General features: G+C 41.8%; 1 protein-coding gene across 2 annotated transcripts in view; it reads right to left on the reverse strand.

Moving 5' to 3' along the window:
• FAM114A1 (family with sequence similarity 114 member A1) overlaps positions 1 to 27,721 on the reverse strand; it is an 89,999-nt gene that overhangs the window by 49,107 nt on the left and 13,171 nt on the right. For both annotated transcript variants that reach the window (XM_004459380.4, XM_071216958.1), the window contains one exon: positions 19,481 to 19,568. In XM_004459380.4, coding sequence (XP_004459437.1) covers positions 19,481 to 19,568 — 88 coding nt within the window. The remainder of the gene's footprint in view (positions 1 to 19,480; positions 19,569 to 27,721) is intronic.

Below are 27,721 nucleotides of genomic sequence, written 5' to 3' on the forward strand. Positions count from 1 at the left end.
TTAAAAAAATCCATAATCTGACTTCCCTGATATATCTTCTGCTTTTTAAATTAAAAATACTGATAATATGAGCAAGTCCAAAGAGTATATAAACAGACAACAGAAGGTGGACCAGCTCTTTTCTCTCTAAATTAGCTTCCACCGACATAAAAGGTCGCAAATGAGAAATTAAATATTTATTTAAATGTACTAGAAATGTAAATATTAAGTCAACTACAGTTTAGTACATTCAACTCATACATCATGATATATAAATAATATTTAGGGAGGGACGTGGTTACATTTTATGCTATTTGTTGGGAGGCAGGGGGCTTCCAAAAGGAGTAGTGTTTGGAACCTTTAAAGCAATTAAAGTGGCACTGCCTTCCTCCCACCCTCCAAATTTCCTTCTAAAGTCAACAACTCTAATTTGTTTCTTTTGATTTCCCTCAATAAAAAAGGCATATGTCTACCTATAAGCATCTGACCTTGGCTTCCTTCCACCTGGGAATGCATTTCAGAGGTCTCAGCACATACAGATGGTGGCGGATGCCAGGTGTGCTGCCGGAATCACTGCGCTTATTTCCCCAGTCTGCTGGGACCATTGTTGGCTGACAGCTCTCAGCTGAGGCCCTCCCTGGGAACTGCCCTTGGTCAAAGGGAGGGGCTTCCCTACGACTGAACTACCGTGACTGGTAAATGGGGAAGTGAGTGATACAAAAGCACGGACCTGTGCATCAATGGGGGACATCACTGAAGAGTCATCTGAGCCCCAAGCTCCCTGTGGAACAACAGGCTGAGACGTCAGCTACAACTGTATCACAGTTCAACTTCTCCCTTGGCTCAATCCCATTTCCCAATTCTTCACTTTCTTGCAAGGCTTATTCCTAAGAGTGCTGCAGGACCCAAATCTCTGCCTCAGTTTCTCTCCCAGGCATCCGACCTAGGACGTAGGTAGATCTACCTCATTCTTTTTGATGGCTTTGTGGGTTATTCCACTGAGTGGATATATCATATTTTACCAGCTCCCCATGGGTGAATACTTTGATTGTTTCACGTATTTCTTATATTCCCGGAGAATTCCCTCACTTCCTTCAAGTCTGCTCAAATATCACCTTGTCACTAAGGTCTACCCCTCATCACCCTCTTTTAAACTTAAACCTGTACTCCTGATTCCTCATATCCTGCTCTACTTTTAATTTCTTACAAACATATGACCTTCTAGCACTCTATATAATTTCCTTACTCATTACTTTATTGTTTATTGCACACACATTTTACTATAATTAATGTTAATTGTCTATTTCCTTGCACTAGCATGTAAGCTCTACCACAGCAGGGATCTTTGTCTCTTTTGTACACTGTTGTGGTTGAAGTGCTTAGAAAAGTGCCTGGCCCAATAAGTTATTTGCTGAGTGAATTCCATATTGACCATTTTTGTACATATATCTTAATGAACTTTTGTAAAGGTTCAACAGAGGAACTGCTGGGTTAAAAGTTCAGTGCATTAAAAAATGATAGTTCTAATTGATCTTGTGAAGGTTGCACCAATTTATATCCTTTATAGCTGAATTTTAGAGAAATAGGGTGATTTTTAAATACTGACTGCATTTCTGATCTCTTCTATCAAAGAATTCAAGACAGAAAAAGCTGTAAAGAGCAACTGTCCAGAAAAACACATGGCTGATGTTGCTGCACTCAACTAAAACAAACCACAGCACAGCAAAAAGAGAAGGAGCCAATAACCTTTCCTTTTAGAAAAGTGTTCACTTTCCATAATAATGGTTGGTGTCCACTCTGTAATCAGGTACTCACTTCTCATTAGATTCTAAAATGACAGGAAGTATTAGTGGACTGGTAATGTTTACCTTGCCCTCAAATAGAAATTCATTAACCCCTGTGCCTTATTCAAAGATTGTAAAGGACTGTGGACAAACTCAATGCATCAGGCCTACTATCTTTTGTATCAGTGATCCTTGAGAATTTTCACATTATAAGTAATGTCACCTTAAAAAATGAATCCAGGAGATACTGATAGCGATTTATCGCTATCAAAGTGCTCTCATTATAGTACTATTTTGACAAGTTTGCCATTCTCCATAATAGTCTCTGTCATTATTTGTGACAGTGCTGGTAGAAGGGTTTCATTAAAAAGTGTGGAAGAAGAAGATTGTGTACCTTGGGTGACAGTGAGGAAGGGGAACAATAGTAATTTTAAAAAGGTGAAGATTCATTTATTTCCCTTACTCAGGTACTCACATTCCACAAAGCCTTCACTTTGGTATATCCGTATATGTTTCAGCATTGTTGACTTTCATTTTTATTATTGTTCTATTGCTCTTAGCCATATATTTTAGGAATATGTCAGGTCTATTACGCTTGTGGGAAATCACATCTAGTTCTTACAACATTGCTTTGAAATTATCATCAAAATCATTTAAAAATATTTTTCCTCTCACACACTGTGGTTTCTGCTTAGATCTTAAACAATACCCATTTTTAATTGCATTTCGTGAACTTGTCCAAGGGCATGGGTGACAGTTGATCGAGTCTTCTTAAAATGCGATGACAGGGAGGCTGTGTATGAAGCCAGTGCAAGAGTTACGGTGTTTACAGAAATAACTGTTAGCTGAGAAATGTTTGGTTTCATACATTGGGAGATTGCTTTTTCTCATTTTCTCTTAACCTTAGTCCCAAAGTACTGAGGCAAAAGACAAAAGATAAAAATAGAGAGTAGCAAAAGGTCATTTGACTTTATGCCTCTTTTCACTTAGCATAGTGGCTAGAAATATCTTTCCCCTTCTCTAGAGGGCCAAAGAATATGGAATCATATTCTGGCAGTTGGAAGGAACCTTAGAATTTATCACATTCCCCACTCACACTTTTCCAAACAAAGGAACTAAGTCTTAAGAGAGGCTAAGTGCTCACTGTGGCTAGTTCGTGATAGTCCCCTGTGATCACAAGTTTGCAGCAGGATCAAGATCAGGTTTCAGGTCTATGGTTCCTGATACAGTGATCTTTCCAAAAGAGGACCACCTTCCACTGTTCCTGTTCTCCAATTATTCTCCTGCCCACTCTGAACAGTTCTACCATTGTGACTGCAGTTTTTCAACAACTATAAGAAGTAATGGTTTCTATTTCTGGTCCTCAATTGACAGTGCTGGGTTTTCTAAAGGACTATGTGTTTTTGCACACCTGTGTACAAGTGGAATTATCTGGGAGATAACACGAGATTTCCAAGTGGGAATCAATTGTAACTGAACCCAGGGTTATTTTCCCTTTGCTCTCCATAGGCAATTGATAAACCTTCAAGAGCTTGTCTACTGCTGTTGAGTGCTCTGTGTCCCAGTATGTTTGTTTGCCCTATGATAATGAACTGCTAATGCTGCAAAACCCTGGGGTTGATATTCCATTTCTACATAACAGACACTGAGTCTAGCCTGCCTCTCTCATCTCTAGTGGATCACTATGTCACATAGGTTTGAGTCAATAATAACAACGCAAAGGCCATTATGTTTGGAAGACTTCACTGGGGTAATATTTGACCTTTCAGATTATTCTATAATTTTTCTTCTAATTTTTTTTTTATTCATTTTAAAAAAAATATTATATTCAAAAAATATGAAGTCCCATTCAACCCCACCACCCCCACCCCCCACTCCCCCCACAGCAACACTCTCTCCCATCATCATGACACTTCCATTGCATCTGGTAAGTACATCTCTGGGCATCGCTGCATCTCATGGTCAATGGTCCACATCATAGCCCACACTCTCCCACGTTCCATCCAGTGGGCCCTGGGGGGATCTACAATGTCCCGTAATTGTCCGTGAAGCCCCGCCCAGGACAACTCCAATTCCCGAAAACGCATCCACATCTCATCTCTTCCTCCCATTCCCCGCATTCAGCAGCCACCATGGCCACCCTTCCCACACCAATGCCACATTTTCTCTGTGGACATTGGATTGGTTGTGTCCATTGCACATCTATGTCAAGAGGGGGCTTAGATTCCACATGGATACTGGATGCAATCCTCCTGCTTTCAGTTGTAGGCACTCTAGGCTCCATGGTGTGGTGATTGACATTCTTCAACTCCATGTTAGCTGAGTGGGGTAAGTCCAATAAATCAGAGTGTAGGCGTTGAAGTCTGTTGAGGTTCAGGACGTGGCTATCATATTGTCAGTCCAGAGATTCAAATCCCCTAGATATATCTTAAACCCCAGCACCAACTACAATTCCAGTAAAGTAGCATGAAAGTCTTGTGAAAAGAGATCCCATCTGAGTCCAGTTCCATCACGCAGAAACACCAGCTCCAAAGAAGGGCCAACTGACATGGCAGTGAACCCCATCTGCCATGACCATAGAACCCGTGGGTCTCTTAAGCCCTCAAAAGAACCAATACCTGGGGTTGTATCTACTTTATCTGTCTCTGAGACTCTGCTCAGGTTCTTCTAATTCTTAATGTTCATCCACTTCGTCTACTTCATGTGATAGATTGAATAACCAGCCTCAGTCTCCGGCCCTACACTCCTATATCCTGGCCCTTTGCCATGTAATTTTTTTTTTTAAGATTATTTTTTTCTCTCCCTTTCCCTGCTCCCCCCCCCCCCCAGTTGTCTGCTCTCTGTGTCCATTCACTGTGTGTTCTTCTGTGTCTGCTTGGATTCATGTCAGTGGCACCTGGAATCTGTGTCTCATTTTGTTGCATTATCTTGCTGTATCAGCTCTCTGTGTATGCGGCACCATTCCTGGGCACGCTGCACTTTTTTTGCACTGGGCTGCTCTCCCTATGGGGCGCACTCCTTCTATGTGGGGTTCCCCTACACAGGGGACATCCCTGTGTGGCATGGCACTCCTTGCGTGCATCAGCACTGCGCGTGGGCCAGCTCATCACACAGGTCAGGAGGCCCTGGGTTTGGACCTTGGATCTCCCCTGTGGTAGGCAGACGCCCTATCCATTGGGCCACTTCCCTTTACCATGTAATTTTGAAATTCTTTCTTCGTGGTTGGAGTATACTTCCCCACTCTCTGACTTTAGGCTTAGCCATGTGACTTGCCCTGATCAATGGAATATCAGTAGACAAGATGCTTGCATATTAGGCATGCCCTCCTCTGTACTTTGGCCATTGCCATAAGAACCTCCCTGGAGTGGGTAGCTGCTGAATGCTGCTTCCCAGGCAGGTGCTGCCCCTTTTGCCTGGGTTCCAGTATGAACATATGTGGAGCAGTCTCCCCAGCCAAGCCAAGTCCAGCCTCCATGAATTGACCCAGCCAAGCTGAAGATACATGAGAAATGAATGCTTACTATTGTTTGCCATTAATATTTTGTAGTTGTTTGTCACACAGCATTATTGTGGCTATAATTGACTGATATACTATAAGATGTCTAAATTTAGATTTATTTTTATTTATCTTACACTGCCTTTTGTGTGCAGTGTACTTTTCTCTCTTGTTCTCTCTTAATTCAGGAAAATTCCTCAGCTATTACTTTTTAAAATATTACCTTTCTACCATTCCCCTTATTCTCCTCTCCTGGTACTTATGTCAGGGTATGTTAGAGTTTTCAATTTACTCTCCAGGTCTCTTAACTCCTCTGTGATTGTTCCCATCTCTTTATCTCTCTGGGCTGCCATCTGGGTCAGTCCATTCCTTATCATTATCTTCTAATTTATGGATTTTCTTTCAGCTGTATCTAGTCTAATATTTATCTTGTCTATTGAAATATATTTCTTTTTAAAACTCCAATGACCACATTTTTTGTTTCCAGGATTTCTGATCAATTCTTTTGTCACCTGTTCTTGACTTGTTTCCGTTCACATAAGCTGCTTTTGTTCCAGAATCTCTTGTTCCTGCCTTATGGATGTTATCCTTTCCTTTATCTTTTTAGCAGTTCAAGGATATATATTTTAAAGCCCTTTTCAGAAGTTTGCTCTATTGTTTTTTGTACCTCAGGAGTAAGTTCTCCCACTTGTTGAGTTTATTGATCTTATTTCATGATGTTTGAGAATCTTAGTTTGCAGTAACATTTTAAACAGGAGTTTCTTGTCTGTGCATGAGTTTGTATGATTGGTTTCCTTCTTCACATTCACCCTTTCACATTTGATTTGGTCCCCTCCACCTAGACCACCTGGGTCCCTAGATGGTAGACTGGGGTTCCCATCCCATGGGGATATTTCAGTCCAGTTTCTGAGCCAGTGGGTAGCTTGGCCAAGTCCTGGTTGCCCAATTGTTCCTATTCCTTGTAATCCCGAGAAGCAGTTCAATATAGACCACAGTCTAGGATGGCACCTGTAATTTTTTAAGCCTCTGTTCACAGATGGTTGAGCCCTATCCCAATCAATACCCTGTTCAGGCTATGAGCCTGGTAGGGCACCTCTCCACTGAAGAGTACTTGTGATCTCTATTATTTCTTGGGAGTCAAATTCCCATCCACCTCTGCCTGTTGCCAGCTTTGCAACCTATGACTTCAGTCTCTTTTGGCACTACATGTGTTCGTTCTGTATCAGGTCCACAAAGATACTATCTAGTTTTACAAGTACATATTACTATTATTTTGGCTACTATTACTATGTAAAGTCACAGCAAGTTTTGACCAAATTCTCCAAAATATGCCTTAGAAGCAATTTAGGGATGGTATTCATAGTTATATTTCTAATTCATTCACTGGGGTTGCGATGTCCAGTGGTGATGAACAAATTAGTACCTGCTTTTCTGAAGATGTCTCCAAAGGGATTCTTAGAATGGGAAGCAACATTTCAAAATCTTCACGATTTCTTTCATGAGTCCTTTCTCATATAAGGTGCAAACAAGAGAAAAATGCCAAGATTCTCTCCCTTTTAAAAAAGTCCAGTATGTAGCCAGAGCCATAAAAAAACACTAAGCTTCTGGAATTGGTGGTGTAACTGGTGAGGATTTCAAACAGTATGGCAGGTAGCTTTGTGAGAAGGCCCTCAAGGGTCCTGCCTCCTGGAACACACACCCTGTGCCACCTGCTCCCCTGAAAGGGCAGGACTGTGAAGATAATGGAACTTCATGCCTATGAGTAGAGATTACATTATATGGCAAAGGTAAAGGGATGTCGCAGATATAATTCAGGTCCTTAATCCATTGAATCTGAGTTAGTCAATATAGAGATCTTACTGGGTTGGCCTTATCTAATCAGGAGGACCTTTAAAAGGCCCTGGACCCTTCCTGAAGGGAAACATTTGAAGCATGAGAGATTCTCCTGCTGGCTTTGAAGGAAGACCTAGGGACACCCTTTGGGAAATGGAGAGTCACTTCTGGTTGACAACCAAGAAAATGGAAGATCAGATCTTCAACTGTGAGGAAATGAATTCTGCCAACAACCTTGGAAGATGACCCTGACTCCAAGATAAAAATGCGGCCAGCTGACACCCTGATTTTTGCCTGGTAAGGCTCTGAGCAGAGGGCCCAGCAAACCCTACCTGGCCTACTGACCCAGGGAAATTGTGAGATAATAAATATATGCTGTTTTAAGTCCATGAAGTTGTAACTGGCTACTGTCTTAGTTGCCTAGGGCTGCTGTAACAAAGTACCACAAACTGGCTGGCTTTATACAACAGAAATGTATTGTCTCACAGTTCAGGAAGCCAGAAACCCAAAATCAGGACGTTAGCAGGGCTGTGCTTCCTCCAGAGGCTCTAGGGAACCATCCTTCCTTCCTTTTCCTAGTTTCTGGTGGTCTGCTGGCAAGTCTTGGTGTTCCTTGGCTTATAGATATATCTGCTTCCATCTCCTCAAGGCTTTCTTCCCAGTGTCTACCTGTCCTCTCTCCTTCTTATAAAGACATGAGTCATGTTATTAGGGCTCATTCTAAGCCAGCTTGGCCTCATTTTAACCAATCACATCTTCAGATACCCTATATCCAAATAAGGTCACATTCAAAGGACCAGGGCTTAGGATTTGAACATATCTTTTTGGGGGACACAATTCAACCCATAAGAGTTACACAGCAATAGAAACTAAAGCAAGTGGGTATACTGAACTTCATTCTGGTATTTCATGAACAACATGCAAATGTCATACAATCTCCGAGAGACCACATGTCTACCAACCACAAGAAGGAAAGCGGTCAAAGTGACTGACAAAATGAACCATGCTGGCCCACGGGCAAGACCCTCTCTAGACTCTTTTGGATAAATTACTGCACAGAACCAGGTGAGAACCATAATTTTAAAGGGGCTGCTATAAGAACAAGAGACTGTTTATAAGTTTTGTGGTGCCTCAGACACAGGGAAACTTCTACAGCAACACAAACACAAGCACAGGATACAGATGAAGACACTGACTTCAAATCAAGCCAAATATTGAGTGTCTTCTGTGTAGGGGTAGGACCTGACCACAGAAATCACATCCAGCTTTTTACGTAATAAATCCAGCATCATCTACTGGTTATGCTTGAACCAGGTAACAGAACCCAGAGGCCTTGGAGCACAGCCAGTCCAAGGCTGTACTAGGTTCCACACATGTGAAAATCAGATTACAACAGGACGCAAAAGAAGATGCTGGATGGTAAACTCAATCGATGAGCTGTCATTTAGTGCATAGAAAACCTTGTAAGGGCCCAGTGAAGCACAGAGTCAAATGAACTCTGACTGATGAGAAACCACAGCAACTAGACCAACCAGGGTCAGAGCTGTTACAGGCAGGAGGGCTTTCTTGTGGAAAAGCTTCCATATAACATATGTGGAGAAAGGGGAAAATTCACAGGTGACCAAATACATCTGTGTTGCTATACATGGGGCAGATGATCCCTGTGTTTACTGTGGAAGGAACTTACATTTAAAGTTTTGGTAAGAACAAAAGTCCTCCATCTATTATAAAACCTGATGAAGCCCTGAATTCATTATAAGCCAGGGCAGTTTTGTATACCATTATAACTAGAATCACTTGGAAAATTTTGCTATTTTATAACACGAACCATGAAGAGAGCAGTATAATTATGACGACCATATCATTTACTTTTCCATGACTTATTCCAATTGAAACAAACTTTTAGACTCTAAGTTTTTAGTTTTTGGTTTAGAGAGCATGCCACTCCTAAGTGCTACCATGGCCTCTTGGAGCAGCAAGTTTGGCCCAATGGTTTGGAGCACAGGTTTTGGAGAGGGGAGCCCAAGGCTCAGTTCTTGGCTTTCTTATTGGCAGTAATATGGCTTTGGATATATTACTCATCCTCTTTGTAAAATGGGAATAATAACTACAGACTCTACCTACCCAGTGGGTTTTTCATGAGCATCAGTGAGTTATCACTTACAGTAATGCATTAGGCATCATGCCTAGTCCTTAGCAAGTACGCCATAAATGGGAAGGAGGAGGAGGCTGAGACTGGAGAGTTTGGTCTGGACAGAAACACAGCAGATAAGGAATTCCAATGATTTAAAATTTGACCCACAGTACTTGTTTTCCACTTAAAATGATATCAGAATTGTTTTTGCTATAGGGAATGGAATATACAATGGGATATATTTTAAGCTGTAAAATATTTTTGAGGACTTTATATAAAATCATGTATATGGCTAGCTCAGATGTCTACTGCATGAATGATGAATTAAGTAGAATGTCAGCTCCATAGGAAGCTTACTATTGATCTTATTCAACACCAGATTTTCAGGGTCTAGCAAGGTGCCTGGTAGGTGCTCAATATATGTTTGTTGAATGAATGAATGAATGAGTGATGCTGTGATAAACATCATAGACTTGTAGCAGAAAAAAACACCCATAAAACACTAATTTAGGAGAATTAGAAGGGAAGGTCAAGATAAATTAGGAAAAAAATATGAATTATAGATAACTTCTTTAAAAATGTTGTTGACTTTGTAGCCTGAATAGGAAGGTGGTTCCCAGAGGGAGATCTGTGTTTCTAAAAGAAAACTGGTAGTAGCGTAGGGGCTGTGGAATAGAGATGGCTACTGTAATCTTTGAAGCAAAAACTGATAAAGGCTGAGGTAGGGCAGTGGTTGATGGGAGGCAAAGGAAGGAATGGATATGAACAACATTTCTAAGGACTGGACAAAGATGGTGCCCAATATGGTCTCATCCAATATTGACCTTTGCCAAAAGGACATGAGATATTTTTTTCTGAATTTCGAAAAATGAGTGATATAGCTAGCCTTACACAGCATACAACTAAATAACAACTTGATATATATATAACAGATCTTCTTCACTGGGAGTAATAAAATAATAAGAAACTAGTCTGTACCAAGGACGCAGGATACATGGCTGCCATGCCAACTGGATGTGAAGGATGGAAACAAAGGTTAACTGTGGAGTGTCCTGAGGCTGAATGGCAATGATGTCATTAGAGGAGGTAGGGGGAGAAGCAAGTTTTGGAAGAAGAAATGAGCTTAGGCTTGGACATGATAAGTTTGAGATGTCCATGGGACTTTTAGGTAGAGGTAGCCATTCAGTTAAGTGAGAGACAACATCTACCAGTGGATGAAACTACCCAAGGTATACAGACTGTATTAGTCAGCCAAAGGGGTGCTGATGCAAAATACCAGACATTGGTTAGTTTTTATAAAGGGTATTTATTTGGGGTAGGAGCTTACAGATACCAGGTCATAAAGCATAAGTAACTTCCTTCGCCAAAGTCTATTTTCACATGTTACAGCAAGACGTCTGCTGACGTCTGCAAGGGTTCAGGCTTCCTGGGTTCCTCTCTTCCAGGGTCTTGCTTCTCTCTGGGTTCAGGGTTCCTCTCTTCCTGGGGCTTGATTCTTCCTGGGCTCAGGGTTCCTCTCTTCCTGGGGATTGCTTCTGTTTCCTCTGAGAGCTTGCTTCCTGGGGCTCCAACTTAAGGCTTCAGCATCAAATTCCATCAAAAACCCTCAACTCTGTCCTTTGCCATGCCTTTTATATGTGAGTCCCCACCCATGAAGGAGTGGGGACTCAACACCCTAATGATGTGGCCCAATCAAAGCCCTAATCATAACTTAATCATACCCAGGTACAGAACAGATTACAAACATATAATCCAATATCTGTTTTTGGAATTCATAGCCATATCAAACTGCTACACTCTACCCTCTGAATTCCAAAAAGCCATTACAATATTTGAAAAAACCTTAAATCAGTTAACAATGCAAGTACTAAATCATATCACAATCAATTTAAGAAAATACAGTTTGTCTTAGGGCAAAGTCCTGTCTGCTATAGACCTCTGAAACTTACAAAACAATTTATCTGTTTCCAATATACAAATGGACTGACAAAGGATAAACATTTTCATTACAATAAGGAGAAATTGGGAGGGAAACATGAGTCATGGGTCCTTTATAGTTCAGTAAACCTGCAGGGCATTCTCCATTTGATTTCAGTCTGAGAGTATTCTTAAGATGCTAGTTTCTTCTCCTTGGTGCCTTATGGGAACCCACCCTTTCCACATGCTTGCCCAATGGCCATTTTCTTGGTTCCACCCTCATGAAGTATGTGAAGGTCCACCAAGCTCCAGACCTCACCCTCCAAGAATGTTGGGGTGATTGCCACACCTTACCCAATTTTTAGGTTAGAGTCTTAACCCCCCTAGTACAGTGACGTGAAGACAATATTCCTCCTAAATTTTGGCATACAGGCTCAATCCACTCAGAGCAACAAATTGACCACCTGGCCTTCCTTAACCTTTGGCAAACAGGATCAACTCTCTCAGAGCAACGAGTTGACTACCTGGCCTTCCCTAATCCATGGGTGACAGGTCCACCCCTCTCAGACCCGTAGGGTGCTGACCTTAACCACCACAATCCTTAGGGAATGTGCTCCACCCTCTCTGTACCCTGGGGTGATAAAACTCTCCCAGAACATTGGGCAGGCACATCCACCCTCTTCAACAGCTGGGGCAAACTCACCCTCTCTGTACACATGGGTGGGGTTTCTCTCTTGGCCCAAGGTGATGTCTTAATTCCAGAGCTTAGTTTCCATGGTTTTCCTCTTAAAGCTGTTTCTCCTTCAATCTCTCTTTTCCATGTCCTTTTTAGTCCAAGCTGACAGTGATTTTGTTCATACAGTTCTCTCAAAAAACCTTGTTGGTTTAGCATGCAAAAAGCAGGGGTTCAAGTCAACAGACAGTAAGACTTTCCATAAGTCTTTCTGAGACAGCTGCATCTTCAATCCTGATTTACAAGTTCCAAGTTTAGCTAAGTCCTTCAATGGGGCACTTTTTTCTGGGAGCTTGATTTCCAGAAGCTTGGAATTTCCAGAATCAGTTTTTGTTTTCTTTATGCCTGATAGTTCAGTCCTCAGTATTTCTCTCTCATCTACCATTTTGCTATAAGCTGCAAGCAGAAGCCAAGTAGCATTCTCCAGGTTTACTTTAGAAATTTCTTTAGCTAAATGCCCAAGCTCTCCTTTTTCAAATTCTGCCTTCCATAAAACACCAGGAGTTAATCTTGCTAAGTTCTTTGCAACTTTAAAATATGGATCACCTTTTCTTCAGTTTCCAGTAATAGTTTCATCATTTACTTTTTTTTTTTTTTTAAGATTTTTTATTTCTCTCTCTCCCCTTCCCCACTCCTGCCTCTCCAGTTGTCTGCTCCCTGTGTCCATTCACTGTGTGTTCTTCTGTGACCGCTTCTATCCTTATCAGTGGCACCGGGAATCTGTGTTTCTTTTTGTTGCGTCATCTTGTTGTGTCAGCTCTCCGTGTGTGCAGTGCCATTCTTGAGCAGGCTGCACTTTCTTCCACGCTGTGTGGCTCTCCTTACGGGGCGCACTCCTTGAGCATGGGGCTCCCCTATGCGGGGGACACCGCTGAGTGGCATGGCACTCCTTGCGCGCATCAGCACTGCACATGGGCCAGCTCCACATGGGTCAAGGGGGCCAGGGGCTTGAACTGCAGGCCTCTCATGTGGCAGGCGGACGCCCTATCCATTGGGCCAAGTTCGCTTCCCATCATTTACTTCTAGGGCATCATAAAAAGTCTCTTTAGCATTCATACTGCTTTCAACAGTCTCTTCAAAGCACTGTAGGTCTTTTCTTCCAAGCGTCTCACGATTCCCTCAAAAAATACTCCTTATCCATTTATAAAACCATTCCAGTATTTTGGTAATTGCAAAAGCACTTCCCCACTCCTCGGTACCAAAACTAAGTTTTAAATTTCTTTAAAAACTTAATACCAGGAAAAATTTATCTAGATAACTAAATTTTGTTTTATCAGTCAATGAGATACAGGTAAGTTTAGTCAGCCAAAGGGATGCTGATGCAAAATACCAGAATTTGTTTGGTTTGTATAAAGGGTATTTATTTGGGGTAGGAGCTTACAGATACCAGGTCATAAAGCATAAGTAATTTCCCTCACCAAAGTCTATTTTCACGTGTTGGAGCAAGATAGCTACCGACATCTACAAGGTTTCGGGTTTCCTCGGTTCCTCTCTTTCAGGATCTTGCTTCTCTCTGGGTTCAGGGTTCCTCTCTTCCCGGAGCTTGCTTCTTCCTGGACTCTGGGTTCCTCTCTTCCTGGGGGTTGCTTCTGTTTCCTCTGTGAGCTTACTTCCCAGGGCTCCAACTTAAAGCTTCAGCATCAAACTCCAACATCAAAAACCCTCAACTCTGTCCTTTGCCATGCCTTTTATCTGTGAGTCCCCACCCACCAAAGGATGGGGACTCAATGCCATAATGACGTTGCCCAATCAAAGCCCTAATCATAATTTAATCATGCCCAGGTACGGACTAGATTACAAACATATTCTAATATCTATTGTTGGAATTCATAACCATATCAAACTGCTACACAGACTATACAGTAAAAAATAAAGAGCAGTAGGAACCGTGTGTGGAATAATAGCAATATTATGGGTTGTGAAGAGGAAGAGTGCGGTCACCCCTCGGGCTGAAGTGTGGTTTGCTGGCCTGGCGAGGGGAGCGGCCGCGGTAGGCCTAATTCCGCTGCCCCCATAAAAGGGTGGTTGGTCGGACTCACCGCCACCCCTGAAGGGAGCTCAGCATGGGCGCAGAGTGCCCTCAGGTCTCCCCTTCTCGGCAGCCATGCTTCCGCGGCCGCCCCTCCTCCCGGGTGGCGCCACACGATGCCTGTGGGGCAGTACCCTTCTTCTTCCTTCTCCCTGCGCAGGCGCAGGGCGGAAAATTCCAGTCTGCCCTTTTCCCCTCCCCCGACAGCAACAATAGCCAGGCGTGGGCGGAAAAATCCAGTCTGCCCTTTTCCCTCCCCCCGACAGCAGCAACAGCCAGGCGTGGGCGGGAAACTCAAGTCTGCCCTCCACCCCAGCAACAGCAGCCACCAATCCCTAAACCCTGCCCCTTCCCCCAGCAACAGCGACAGCCAATCCCTAACCACCACCCCTCCCCCGTCCGGTACCGCCCACTGACCTTTCGCCGGCAACCAATCAGAACAGGGCATGGCTTCGACCAATCAGCCTTCCCCAGCCCCTATAAAACTGTTGCCTCTCCCTCAATAAAGTTGGACTTACGTGTTTACCTTGTCTCCACGGTAGTTTTTCTGCCGTGCGCCCTCCAGTCCTGAGAGCCCCCGACAAGGGCCTGGCCTCCCTTGTCCCCAGTTCGTCGCCTGCTTCTCCGGGCGACCCCTTCGTCGCCGGCTTCGCCGGGCGACCCCATCAGCCGAACCGCGCAACCCCTTGTAAGACCGATCCCTCGTCTGCTGCCGGACCGACCCCTCGTCCCAAGTGGGACCGACCCCTCGTCCGCAGCCAGACCCCACCTCTACCAACTGAGCAAGCCGTCGCAGTTGGCGCCCAACGTGGGGCAAGGCAACCCCACCACAGCCTCACTCCATAACCTGGCGGCCCCCCCTCCTCTCTTCTCACCGTGGGACTTCTCTCGTGCAACATTGCTGCTACCTGAGCCTTGGCTACCTCATATGATCCACGGTGGTCTGGGAGAATCGCTGGATGGCTTTCTCCTTCCATGTCGGGGGCTTATACCGAACCGCTATGATTAAGAGGAGCCTTGGATTTCTCGGGAGCGCGCGCTTGCACGTCTGAAGTAATCCTACCACAGTCCTACGCCCTCCTCTCTTCTCACCTTGAGACTTCTCTCGTGCAACATTGCTGCTACCTGAGCCTTGGCTACCTCATACGATCCACGGCGGTCTGGGAGAATCGCTGGATGGCTTTCTCCTTCCATGTCGGGGGCTTATACCGACCCGCTATGATTAAGAGGAGCCTTGGATTTCTCAGGAGCGCGCGCTTGCACGTCTGAAGTAATCCTACCACAGCCCTACGCCCTCCTCTCTTCTCACCTTGGGACTTCTCTTGTGCAACATTGCTGCTACCTGAGCCTTGGCTACCTCATACGATCCACGGCGGTCTGGGAGAATCGCTGGATGGCTTTCTCCTTCCATGTCGGGGGCTTATACCGACCCGCTATGATTAAGAGGAGCCTTGGATTTCTCGGGAGCACGCGCTTGCACGTCTGAAGTAACCCTACCATAGCCCTAAGCCCTCCTCTCTTCTCAGCCCTATCTTTTCGCTCTGCATTGCTGCTCCTGAACCTTGGTGACCTCATACGATCCACGGCGGTCTGGGAGAATCGCTGGATGGCTTTCTCCTTCCATGTCGGGGGCTTATACCGACCCGCTATGATTAAGAGGCGCCAATAAAACTCTCAGGAGCGCGTGCCTGAGCACCTCCACCCCTGCCTTCACCTCTGCCTCCTCCCCTCTGCGCTTGCTCCCATTTGCCTTGCTCCACTGCTCGTCGTCCCGCCCTCCCCTCGTCGGGGCCTTCTCTTGGCCCGCGACCACCGTCGGAGCCCCACCGGCTCCGACCCCTCGTCCCAAGTGGGACCGACCCCTCGTCCCAAGTGGGACCAACCCCTCGTCCAGAGCTGGACCGACCCCTCGTCCGCAGCCAGACCCCACCTCTACCGACTGAGCAAGCCGTCGCAGAAGAGAAACTGGAGAGACTGGAGAAGGAAAGATTAGAATAATGTAAAGCAAAGGAGAAGAGTGGGGAGGGATGGTGATATAGCAAACACCGGAAAGTGGCCATTGGGTTTAACAATTAAAAAGACATTTGGGGTTTTTGCCAGAGTGGTTTCAATAGGGTAGTTGTAATTTTGTAAAAACATAATATTTACTAAAGCATGACATGAATAGAGAAAATGTTCAAACAGAAAAGGACAGAAAACAAAGTCCAGAAATAAATGCAAATACATATGGGACATTCATACAGGGAAAAGATCAGGGTTATTTAATAAATGGTGTTAAGACAAATGGTTAGCAATCCAAAAAAATTCATATATATATAGAGATAGAGAAAGAGAAAGAGACAGAAAGAGACAGAGAGAGAAAAGGATAGATTCCTGTATCAGTCGATACATTAAACTAAATTCCAGACAGCTCAAACATAAAATGTAGAAATGAAACCGTAAAATTATAGAATAAAACATGTAAGAATTTCTTCATAATCTTGCAGTGAAAAATGCCTGTATAAATATGATACAAGAAACCCACTAGCCACAAAAGAAAAAGTTGATAAATTTTAACTTAAAAATTTTTAAATTATGCATGGGAAGACGACAACAAATCGAAAAAATATTTGGAACTCATGGGACAAAGAGCTAATTTCTTTAATCTATAAGCAATTCATAATCAAGGTTGTGGTAGTTTGAAATTATTTTATGAATCTCCAAAAGAGAAAGATTATGTTTTTAAATGAATCTATTCCTGTGCGTGTGACACCCTTGGTTGCATTAAATTCAGTTGAAGGTCCTTTGATTAGATTACTTGCTAAGGTCGATTTTGGGCTTTTGGTTGGATCAAGTCAGTAGGGAGTGATTCATGTTGTGTCTCACCCTCTTGTTGGATCTGATAAAAACAGAGAGAGAGAGAAACCAAGACAGGAAAAGGAAGCTGCCATATTTGATCCTGCGGTGGGAGGAAAAAACTCCAAGGAGCTACCAGGAGAGAAGCCCCTGAGGGCTCAAACAGCTGATGCTCATGGAGAGATGAGCCATATGCCCAATAGCTTGCAGCTGAACTCAGGAAGAATGTGGAGCAGCTAAGATGGACAGAGGAGGTCCTGAGAAAAGAGACAAGCCTTATGCCTGGTTGCCCTCAGCTGAGCGCACACCTCGGCAGAGATCAGTGGCCATCTTGCTTCACCACATGGTTGCTGACTTTTGTGAGAAAGCACCTCTTACGGTGCCTCGATTTGGGCTTTTCATTGCCTTGGAACTGTAAGCTTTATCCCAAGTACTTCCCCTTTATAAAAGACAACCTATTTCTGGTACTTTGCATCCGCAGCACTTTGGCAAACTAAAACAAGGTCAACAACCTATAGAAAAATAAAGAACGAATTAGAACAGATAGGTCACAGGGAAAAAAAAGTTAACTTATGAAAAAAAGTTAATTTCCTAAAGAGAAATACTTGTATTTTACCTATCAGTTTGGCAAAGATCAAAATGTTTGATCATATGGTATAAGGGTGAGTGTGTAGGAAACCAAGGATCACATTTTTTTTTGCCAATAGGGAATGTAAAGAGCTACAATTTCCATGGAGGGAATTTGGAAATAATAAAATTTAAAATACATTGGGATCACTTAGAATGAATTTGACAATATCAAATTTAAAATGAGGACTTTAAAAATAGTGGCTGCCTCTTGGAGGAGGGTAGTTGGGTGGCTGGCCAGGGACAGGGGAAGGAGACTTCATTTTAATTGTACAATGCTTCGTACTTCTTGAGTTTAGTACCATGTGAATATATTATTATAGCAGAAAGGTAAATAAAATAGTTCATGAAAAATAAAATAAATTATAATAAATTCTGAACTCGGGAACCAAATTCATTCATTCATCAACAAAAATGTATTAAGTACCTACAAAGTGTCAAGCAGTGTTTAGGCACTGGAGACGCAGTTGTGAACAATCAAACAAGGTGTTACTCTCATGAAGCTTACCTTCCAGTGAAGGAAGACCGAATATAAGCAAGTAAACAAATAGTAAATAAGAAGTTCGCGGAGTAATAGTATTTATGGAGGAAATCAAATAGGGAAATATGATAGAAAGCAACTGAAGGTAGGTGGGCACCTTTGGGTAGGGCAGCTAAGGACATCCTCTCTGAGGAGATCACATCTGGGCTAGAAATGCAATGGTGAGACCTCAAAGGGAGGTACTAAAGACTCAAATGTTTTTCCTAGGAAGCAGGATGCTTACAAGTGCTTATACCTCATCCTCATGGACAGATGATGTTCTCTTCAGAAAATGAAACAAGCTCCTCTGCTTTAATTTGGTTCATTTTGTCATCTGCATGTATGGTATTCAAGGCATACCTCATCCCTTCAATTAGCAAGAGTAAATTCGCTCCCCAGGCTCTCACCAGACAGATTTGTCCACTATCGAGTTCCTGCAAGAACCCTCCTAAGAAAACTGATAGTTGACAGAGATGGAATTAGGTGAATGCACCCTATCCATTTTTCCAGAAAGTCTAAGCTGCATTAAATGATACCTGGCCATTGAACTGTTTGTGACCTCAAGGCCTTCTTATCCCTCCTGGTTTCAGTAATAACAACAAAATGGACCAATTCCTGGGCCATCACAAGACACTTAAGAGCTGTGGAATGTGAACTATATCTGGGAATAGGTGAGCTGAATGATCTTTAAGTAATATTACCTGTAGCTGCTTTGGTCTTCTCAGTCCCTACCTTCCAGATGAAATACCTTTGCTAAATTATCTTTGACATTTTGAGTTATGCCCTCAGCTTTCATGAAGCGTAGATATAAGAAATGGTAACAAGAAGATTATTTTCACAAACGTCCTGATGAAGGTATTGTCCACTATGCTTTCTCTTTGTATAATAATACAGTAAATTTCTTTGAAAACTTAATACCAGAAAAAATTTACCTAGATAACTAAATTTTGTTTTATCCACCAATGAGAAACAGAAAGATAATCTACCGGCATCCAAGAAGTTCAGAGTCAAGGTCAGTAATCAATAACAGTAACTCTATTAATTAGCTTTGGCCATCTTATCTGCATTTTTTTTCCTATTTTTATTTCAATGCCTTGTTGGTGAAGTGCCTTTTACCAAGATATGTCAAATCCTTCTAGTGAGTAGGTGAGCTGTACATTTAAAAAAATTCAAGTGGGATGATAAACACAAAACTTTAAGAACATATTATTATAATTTTTAAAAAAGGATTTATTATAGAAGCTCAAACATTATATTTTGAGAGGCAACAAGATACAGTAGTTTGAAGCCATACTAAGTGGTTCAAATCCCAGCCCAGGTACTGCTGACTTTGGAAAAGGTCTTAATCTCCCTGTGACTCAGCTTCCTCATGTGTAAAATGAAGAAAACAAGAGTACCTACCTTATAGGGTTATATTAGCAAACAAATGTATTAACATATGTGAAGCACTGAGAAGAGTGCCAATACCTTGAAAGCATTAAAAATTTTTTTCCTATACTTCATGGGCTAATTAATGTTAAACTCTATCAGTATATGGTATGATCAAAATGTTACATTCTATCATTATATTCAAATGCAACATAGAATGCTTACCTACTGTGGCAGATGCAGAGGAGAGCAGAGATTTGCCCCAGGAGCCCCAGCCTGCCCATCCCCCTCCTTGCGGAGAGGCTTCCACAGCCTGTAGGAAAACAAATTAGTCACAATGTCAGCGATTCCGTTTATCCCTGACTAGAAAAACACTCATTGGTTTGAAATAAAGACAAAGTTAAAGAAAAAATCAGCAACCACTGTATGTTCCTGGCTTATAGTTTGTAAGGGCCATAAAAATATCCCAACCCACACTGCGGTGTGAACTTTGGAATCGAATTGATTAGTGCTGGAGTTGGCTTGTTAGGGCTTGATTTGAAGTGAGAAGAAAGGAGTTCACTGTTACCTGAGCCCCAGTTCTCCCATTATCTGGAAGTCAGGCACAAAAAGACAAAGACAAGGACTGTTGTGGGGAAAAAGATAAAATACACAAGAGCAAAAGGGTGATGTGGAAAAGTCTAAACCCACCTTACCCTAGGAAATTCTGACAGAGCCAAACACCTGTGCTCTCCCAGATACAGTCAACTTTCAAACCTCTGGGGTGGTAGAAGGGAGCTTTAGCATGGCCGATGGGCAAAGTGCACAGAAAAACCTTAATAAGCCTGGAGACGAGCTATAGCCACAGCAAGCCCTGCAAGGTGGGCATCTTTTGAGGTGTCCGCTCTACTCACAAAGATACCTCTAAGTACATCTCTTACCCACAGGGGTAAGACTGTCTCCAGCCTTGGCTGAAGCAAATTCTTTTGCCTAGGAATCTGGAATTGGGATGGAGAGATTCTGGTTCAGCTTGGGCTGGTTGCTTGAACAGAAGATGAAAACTCAGGCAATATGGTGTTACCATATTCTACCCACCATGCAGACTAAGAATTAGAGAAAGCAGGGTGAGCAAATTGAAGGAAATCTGCTCAGAGAAGCTGTATAAATTCCTGATAGCTTCTCAGACATCTAGACATGGGTGCCAGCCTTCTCTGAGGCCCTCTTGTATTCCTACCTTTAGGTTCCATGAATTTCCCACATATTCTTTTATTTATTTTTTCAAAAAAAGCTTTTGCTTACTGATTTATCCTCAGAGCCTAGAAGAGTACTTGGCATATAATGTTTATATATATTTGTTGAATAAATTACTGAAATTCCAGAAAAAGATGGCTATGGGAAATGGTTTTGGCCAATGAGATATAAATAGGCAGCCTTTTGCTTTCATAATAAAAGATACAGTTAAGACTGGTCCTAATTCTTTCCCTTCCCTTCTTCCTGCCTTGAATGTGTACATGATGCTTGAAGTTTCAAGCAGTCATTTTGTTGCCATCAATGAAAGAATCCCAGAGTCAATGGTCCAGGCATTGTTGAGCTACTACACCATTGCAAATAGCTGCCTAGCTCATGCTTTTTGTTAACTGAGAAAAATAAATGGGTATTTTAAAGTTACTATAAATTGGATTTTTGTTACTGCAGGCAATTGCATTCCTAACTGATCCACCAAGTAAATATCAAACATCACCCATCAGTGTAGAGTACCGGTCAGGGGAAATTGTTATGGAATTAAATTGCTTGGGTTCAACTCCAGATTCTGCTATTTGAGCGAAGAATTTTTTATTTTCTTTTAAAAACCATTTACTCATTACAAAATGTGAGTTATGGTAGTACTGTATCTTACATGGATGTTGTAAAGATGGAAAGAAATCATTCATATGAAGCTGTGAGCATAATGCCTGGCTTATAATAAATAATCCATAAATGTTAGTTAGTAATAAAATAGTAAGAAGAACCTACATTTTTAAGATTAAGAAGCAAAACACTTTGACAGTGCTGGCATTTTTTCAATCTGGAAACTATGAGAAGCTTGTTAGCATGAATGAAAATACTCATGACTCATGACCGTCTGCTTTTTGTTTTTGGTGTCTACACTGATTTACTTTACTTCAGTAATGGAAGCCAGTGGCAACTTTATACCATCATGAAGACAGATGTAACTTGGTGATTAATATTCTCTCATGGGAGAAATCACTACCAATGTGATTAGGAAGAGTTAATACTCTGACTCAAGTTTTCAATACTTAATATGCTCTGACAGTTGGTAACTGAATAGCAAATGGAAATAAATGTTAAATAAGTCTAGAACTTTTTGCTATATAAAAAGTGACTACTTCAATTGCTTTATTAGTAAAGTTCCCTTGACACTGAGCTGTGACTTTTCTTGCTGAACTGCAAAAAATATTTGTTTTTAATGACAAATACCCAAATTTAGACTAAAAAGGCACAAATGTAATATAAAAACCATATAAACTAAATGGTAACCATGTATTATAAATAAATCTCATGAATATAGTCTCCAATTCAAACGGTTTTAGTGGCACACATTTATGAGCTTATATGGTAGGCAACATGAATCTACTCTGATCTCCTATTATCCAAGAGGATTATTTTGAAGGTTTTTTTTCCTCACTATCAACCCCATTCCCTTTTGAAACCCCCCTCCCTTTAGCAACTTCACATCCTAATTCACAGAGAAAACAAGCCATCAGATGAGAACTCTCAACTTCCTGCACCTTCCAGATAAGCTCTCAGAAGAATGACTTCATAATATAATATCTATAACCATTGTGTAGACCTAAGAATATGAAAGAATGCAAGACTCCATCAATTTCAAAATTCTCTAAAGTTAAACAGAAAGGACATTTATATATCAAGTATCCTATTCAAATGTCTTTATAAAAAATAGAAAATATATTTATTTTAGGTTCATATCAAGTTCAAAGACAACATTAAATAGAAAATATATTTACAAATCTTAGAATTACATCAAACTCAAAGGCCTAAAACATTTAGATGGAAAAAATATGTACCTATCTTAAACATCAAAGATCAACTTTTCCTTGAGTAGCTCGAGAATTAGATATTGTATGCAACTTGCATCCAGGGATGTGGGTGATGTAAGCTATGAGACCAAACCCTTTTTAAGTTTTGTAACTCATGATATAGGGACTGTAAGAAAAGTCTCGGTATGGCAGTTGGGATGATGTAAATTGCTCCTGATGCTTACTGCTTTATCAAAATCTGGTTGAAAATGGACTCACTATTTCCAGGTAATTTTCTTCCTTGGTAGGTATGCACTTCCAACTCTGGGAAGACTTAAAATGACATATGGAATGGTTCAAAGCATCGATGCCAAGCTATTAATATTTGTGTGTGTTTGAGTTTTCTATACTACCAACATTTAAGGGAATTTGACCTATTAGAGCGAAAGTTCTTGAAAACAAATTTAAAATAATAATTGAATTACTAAATTTCTGACAAAGTTGAACTTAAAAAGGAAATAGATTCTATTACGTTTATAAGTACAGTTTAAAATATGTGAAGGTGTTTAAGTTGGTAAAAAGGACCAAACATTAATCAAAGCCCCTTGAAAGTGACTGATAAATTTTGCTAGACTTCTAAATCGAGTAAGATTTATGAGATGTACATAAAGTCTAAGGCAGAATTGGTTTTATGAGAACTACAACCTTAATAAAGAGAACAGTAATTGTTTAAACCAAATTAAACATCTGAGTAGCTCTTTTAATGCCCAAAACCCACCCTCCTGCCCTACACCAAAAGTCCATCTCAACCCAAATCTAACTTTACTGCACCACACTCCCATTCATAATTACTTCCTTCTCTTCTACCATTTTGCAAGTGAAGTCTTCCTCTGAATTCATTCATCACCTCCACCTAAACTTCTCTGGTCCTCGGTAAGTTGGTTATCTCTTCTCTCCTGGCTTTTCAACCGTGCCCTCCCTACTGGTGATTTTCTAAATTTAATCATGCAAGAAATCCCTGTCTCCTAAAATAAGTGAAAATGACAACAAGCATGACAAAACCTCTCTCTCAAACTTGTTGTCTTATTTGGTTTCTGTTCCATGTCTTTCTTCTCCATCACCTCTTAAAAAATGGTGTCCACCCATTGCACCCATCTACCATCACTCCTCCACCCACCAAGGTCACAAGGGCTTCCCTGTTGTCAAAGCCCATAGCTCCTTTTAGTGGTTTCATTACTTCAACCTGTCAATAGCATCTGAAGCTTATTCACTTTCACAACCTTAAAACACGCTATTCCCATGGCTTCCATGCCTGTCTCCTGACTTATTTTTTGCCTATCCCTTAGTATTATGATTTCAGTTATTTACTTTCGAATGTTTCTACATAAACATTCTGGTATTATGGGTGCTTCTTAGATTAAGCTACAAACCAAGTGCTGCCAGCATTCCAATAAAATATGCAGGGTGGTTGGCTGGCATGCTACTATTTAATGCTTCCATTATCTATATTTCTAGTGAAACTTGATGCTTTCCTAATTAGAATACTCAGGCAGAAGAGATGGGTTTTAATTGGTGAACATGATGGACTATTGACTAGCATTCTGAATGTCTGAAAGGTGTTTAGTAGTGAAATTAAAGGTTTTCAAAATTAGTAGATAGTTAAAAATACTTTAGAGTCTCTTCCTACCTTCATAGAGTAAACTACAGGAAATGATTTGCCCTGTGCTAAGTGTTCTTCTATTCACCTTTTTTGTTTTGTTTTGTTTTTGTATTATTACAGAAGTTGTGAGCTGATAAAACAATGTGGATAATGTGAAGAATTTCCATACCTCACCCCTGCCCCCACCCACACCTTACATTGTTCTGGAATATTTGTTACAGATTATGAAAGAAACATCACCAAAATATTACTGAATTGTTGGGCACAAAGAAATGAGAAACTGATTCTGGAAATTCTAAGCCTCTGGCAATCAAGTCTCCAGAAGATAGTGCCCCATATGAGGAATTAACTAAACTTGGAAGTTGTAAGTCAGGATTGAAAATGCAAGTATCCAAGAAAGACTTGTGGAAAGCCTTACTGTCTGATGGCTTGGACCCCTGCTTTCTACATGCTAAACCAACAAGCTTTTTGAGAGAGCAGTATGAACAAAACCACTGCAGCCTGGACTGAAAGGGATGTAGAGGGGAGAGATGGAAGGGAAAACAACTTTAAGAGGAAAACCATGGAAACTGAGCTTGGAATTAAGACATCTCCTTGGGCCAAGAGAGGAATCCCTCCCTTGTGTACAGAGAGGGTGAGTTTGCCCCAGCAGTTGAAGAGGGTGTATGTTTCAGCCCACTGTTCAGTGAGTTTTGCCACTCCAGGCTACAGATAGGATGAAGCACATTCCCCAAGCATTGGTGAGAGTGAGGGTGGTACCCTGGTACTCCGAAAGGGGTAGACCTAGTCCCCATAGGTCTGAGAGTGAAGTCGACACCCCATTGTTCTCAGAGTGTTGGACCTGTACGCCAGAGATTAGGGATAATGTTGCTACCACCTCATTGTACTAAGGGGTTTCAGACTGTACCCCAGAGATTGGATACAGTGGCCATCACCCCCTTGGAAGGTGCCTGGAGCTCAGTTACCACCCAGATGCTTAATGAGGGTGAAACCAAGAAAATGGCCATTGGACAAGCCTGTGGAAAGGGTGGGCCCCATGAGGTTCCAGGGAGAATAAACCATCTTAAGAATGACTCTCAGACTTTGAAATCCATACAAGTATGCCCAGCAGGTTTTTGGAACTATAGGGAACTGGTGACTCATGTTTCCCTCCTGAATTTTCCTTATGCTAATGCAAATGTTTATCACATGTCTGTTTCTTTGTATATTAGAAGCAGATAAATGGTTTTGTCAATTTCACAAGTCTACAGACAGAGGGGAATTTGCCCCAAGACAAACTGATTCCTTTAAACTAATTGTGATGTGATTTTGTATATAACATTGTTATTGCCTGTATTAGTCACCCAAAGGGGTGCTGATGCAAAGTACCAGAAATCTGTTGGCTTTTATAAAGGGTATTTATTTGGGAAAGAAGCTTATAGGCACAAGGCCATAAAGCATAAGTTACTTCCCTCACCAAAGTCTGTTGCCACGTATTGGAGCAAGACGGCTGCCAGTCTCTGCAAGAGTTCAGCTTCCCTCTTCCTCCTAAGGCTCCTGGTCCCAGCTCCTTCAATATCAGCTGTAGGCTGAGATAAGTCTTGTCTCTCTCCTGGGGCACATTCCTCTCTGGGCTCAGCTGGTCTGTTCTCTCCACAAGGTCAGCTGTAGCCTATCAGGCTCTCTCTCTTCCCAGGGCCTCTGCCATGTCTATGGAGCCATTTCTATTCCTCTGTGTTCTTCTCCTGTGTGTTTACACTTTCTGGGGCTCCAGCATCCAAAGACTACAACTAACTAACATGCCCAATCAAAGCGCTAATCATAATTTTAATCAAGTAAAAGTGAAACCTCTGAAGATAATACAATGTAATACTCCCAGAGGAACAGACAGTTTACAAACATAATCCAGTATCCATTTTTGGAATTCATAAACAATGCCAAACTGCTACACTGATTTAGTTTTTTAAAAAAATATTATAATTTCCTTTTTGGAATTCAGACAGTGGAGTGTAACAGTTTGTTATTATTTATGAATTCCAAGAAAAGATATTAATTATGTTTGTAAACTTGTCTGCTCCTCTGGGTATGATACCCTTTGATTGTATTAAATTCAAAGGTTTTATGTTTACTTGATTCGATCAAGATTAGGGCTTTGATTTGACCATATCATCAGGCTGTGACTCAGAGTTGAGTCCCTGCCCCTTGGTGGGCTATATAAACACTCACTCAGGAAGACACACAGGAGAACATAGAAGAAGATACAGAATAGTAGAGAACTTGGTCATTCCAGTCTTGCCATGTGATAGAAAGGAGAAGGCTCAAACAGCTAAAGTCCAGGGAAGAGAGATGAGCCCTATGCCAGCCTACAGCTGAGATGGGAAGAAGCTGGGCCCACATAGCCTTAAGAGGAAGAAAGAAGGAGAGAGCAGGAAGAGGTCACCCGCCATCTTGCTTCAGCATGTGACAACAGACTTTAGTGAGGAAGCAACTTTGAGTTGGATTCACTCTTAAGGGCCTTGTAACTGTAAGCTTCTACCCCAAATAAATACCTTTTATAAAAGCAGAAGATTTCTGATACTTTGCATCAGTACCCCTTTGGCTGACTAATATACATGGCATGTTCAATACTGAACTCACCATCTTCTCAACCCCACCCCAGCACACAAATAGCTCTTTGTGTGTCCTGGCCAAAGAATGATTGCAAGAGGCTCATCTGGGGGGAGTTTATTAAAAATACAGAGTCCTGGCTTCCATTAAGATCCTTTAATGAGAATTTCTCAAGGTACAAACCTGGAATCTGTATTTTATAAGCCCCCCCAGGTGACTCCAGTGCACACTAGATTTGGGCACCACTGCCATCTACCTGGTTGCCTAAGCCAAAAATTGGGTGTTATCATGTAGGGCAGGCATAAAAGCAGAAATAATTAAAAAAAAAAACAAAACTGGAGCAAATTATCCTCACTCAGTTTAAGAGCAGAAATCTGCTACCAGCTGTCTTGCCCTATCTTCCCTCCTCTTTGTTCTCCTCACCAGCAATTTTATGGCTCTTAACATTCTACTTTTCCATTTCTAGGGAGAGAACCATCCAGTGATAGACAGTCTATGTTTTCCTTTAGGAGCACTTTTATTGGTAACATTGAAATTCTCTACCTTCTCCATAATTGGCCTTGTGTATTGGTACTGGATAGTAGGGAGAACTTTTTTTTCATTCTAGGCAACATTTCTCTATGTTAAGAATTTAGAGAAATTCTATCTAGTTTGGGTCAACTGGCTAGTATAAGGTCCTACAATCTCTGAGAACAAGACACCCCTGATCAACACCCAAGACAAACATTTCTGAACTGAGTCTAAAGCCTTTCTTGACTTTTTACGTTAAGTGTTCCAACTAAGGCTTTCCTTGTGCCTGTCCTGTCTAGCACATATCATGCTATATTTGCTTTTATACACATTGCCCTACCCCAACTAGACTTGGGGGCGCCTGGATTCCTGGACACAATACATGGTTTCATGGCGCTGGTAGAAGCCTGAGAGAATCTCATTCAACCTCCAGTGCTGAAGTGGAGGTGGGGACTACCTCTCATGGATGTTGTGGAATTGGATTCCTGCAGGAAGACGCAACTCAATGACTTCTACATCTGCTCATCAGATGTACGAGAGAGAGAAGGCACCCCAAAGACAGAGATAGCTTCCCTGAGTGCATAAGTGTGAATGGTATAATCTTTCAAAGCAGAGGTGACAGCTGAGCAGCTGGCAGAACCACCGGCCTTACCTTCTGCTCAGGGCCTCCTCCTAGTCACACCACCCTACCTG

This window comes from Dasypus novemcinctus, chromosome 1 (genome assembly GCF_030445035.2).
Source record: "Dasypus novemcinctus isolate mDasNov1 chromosome 1, mDasNov1.1.hap2, whole genome shotgun sequence".
NCBI classification, from domain to species: Eukaryota; Metazoa; Chordata; class Mammalia; order Cingulata; family Dasypodidae; genus Dasypus; species Dasypus novemcinctus.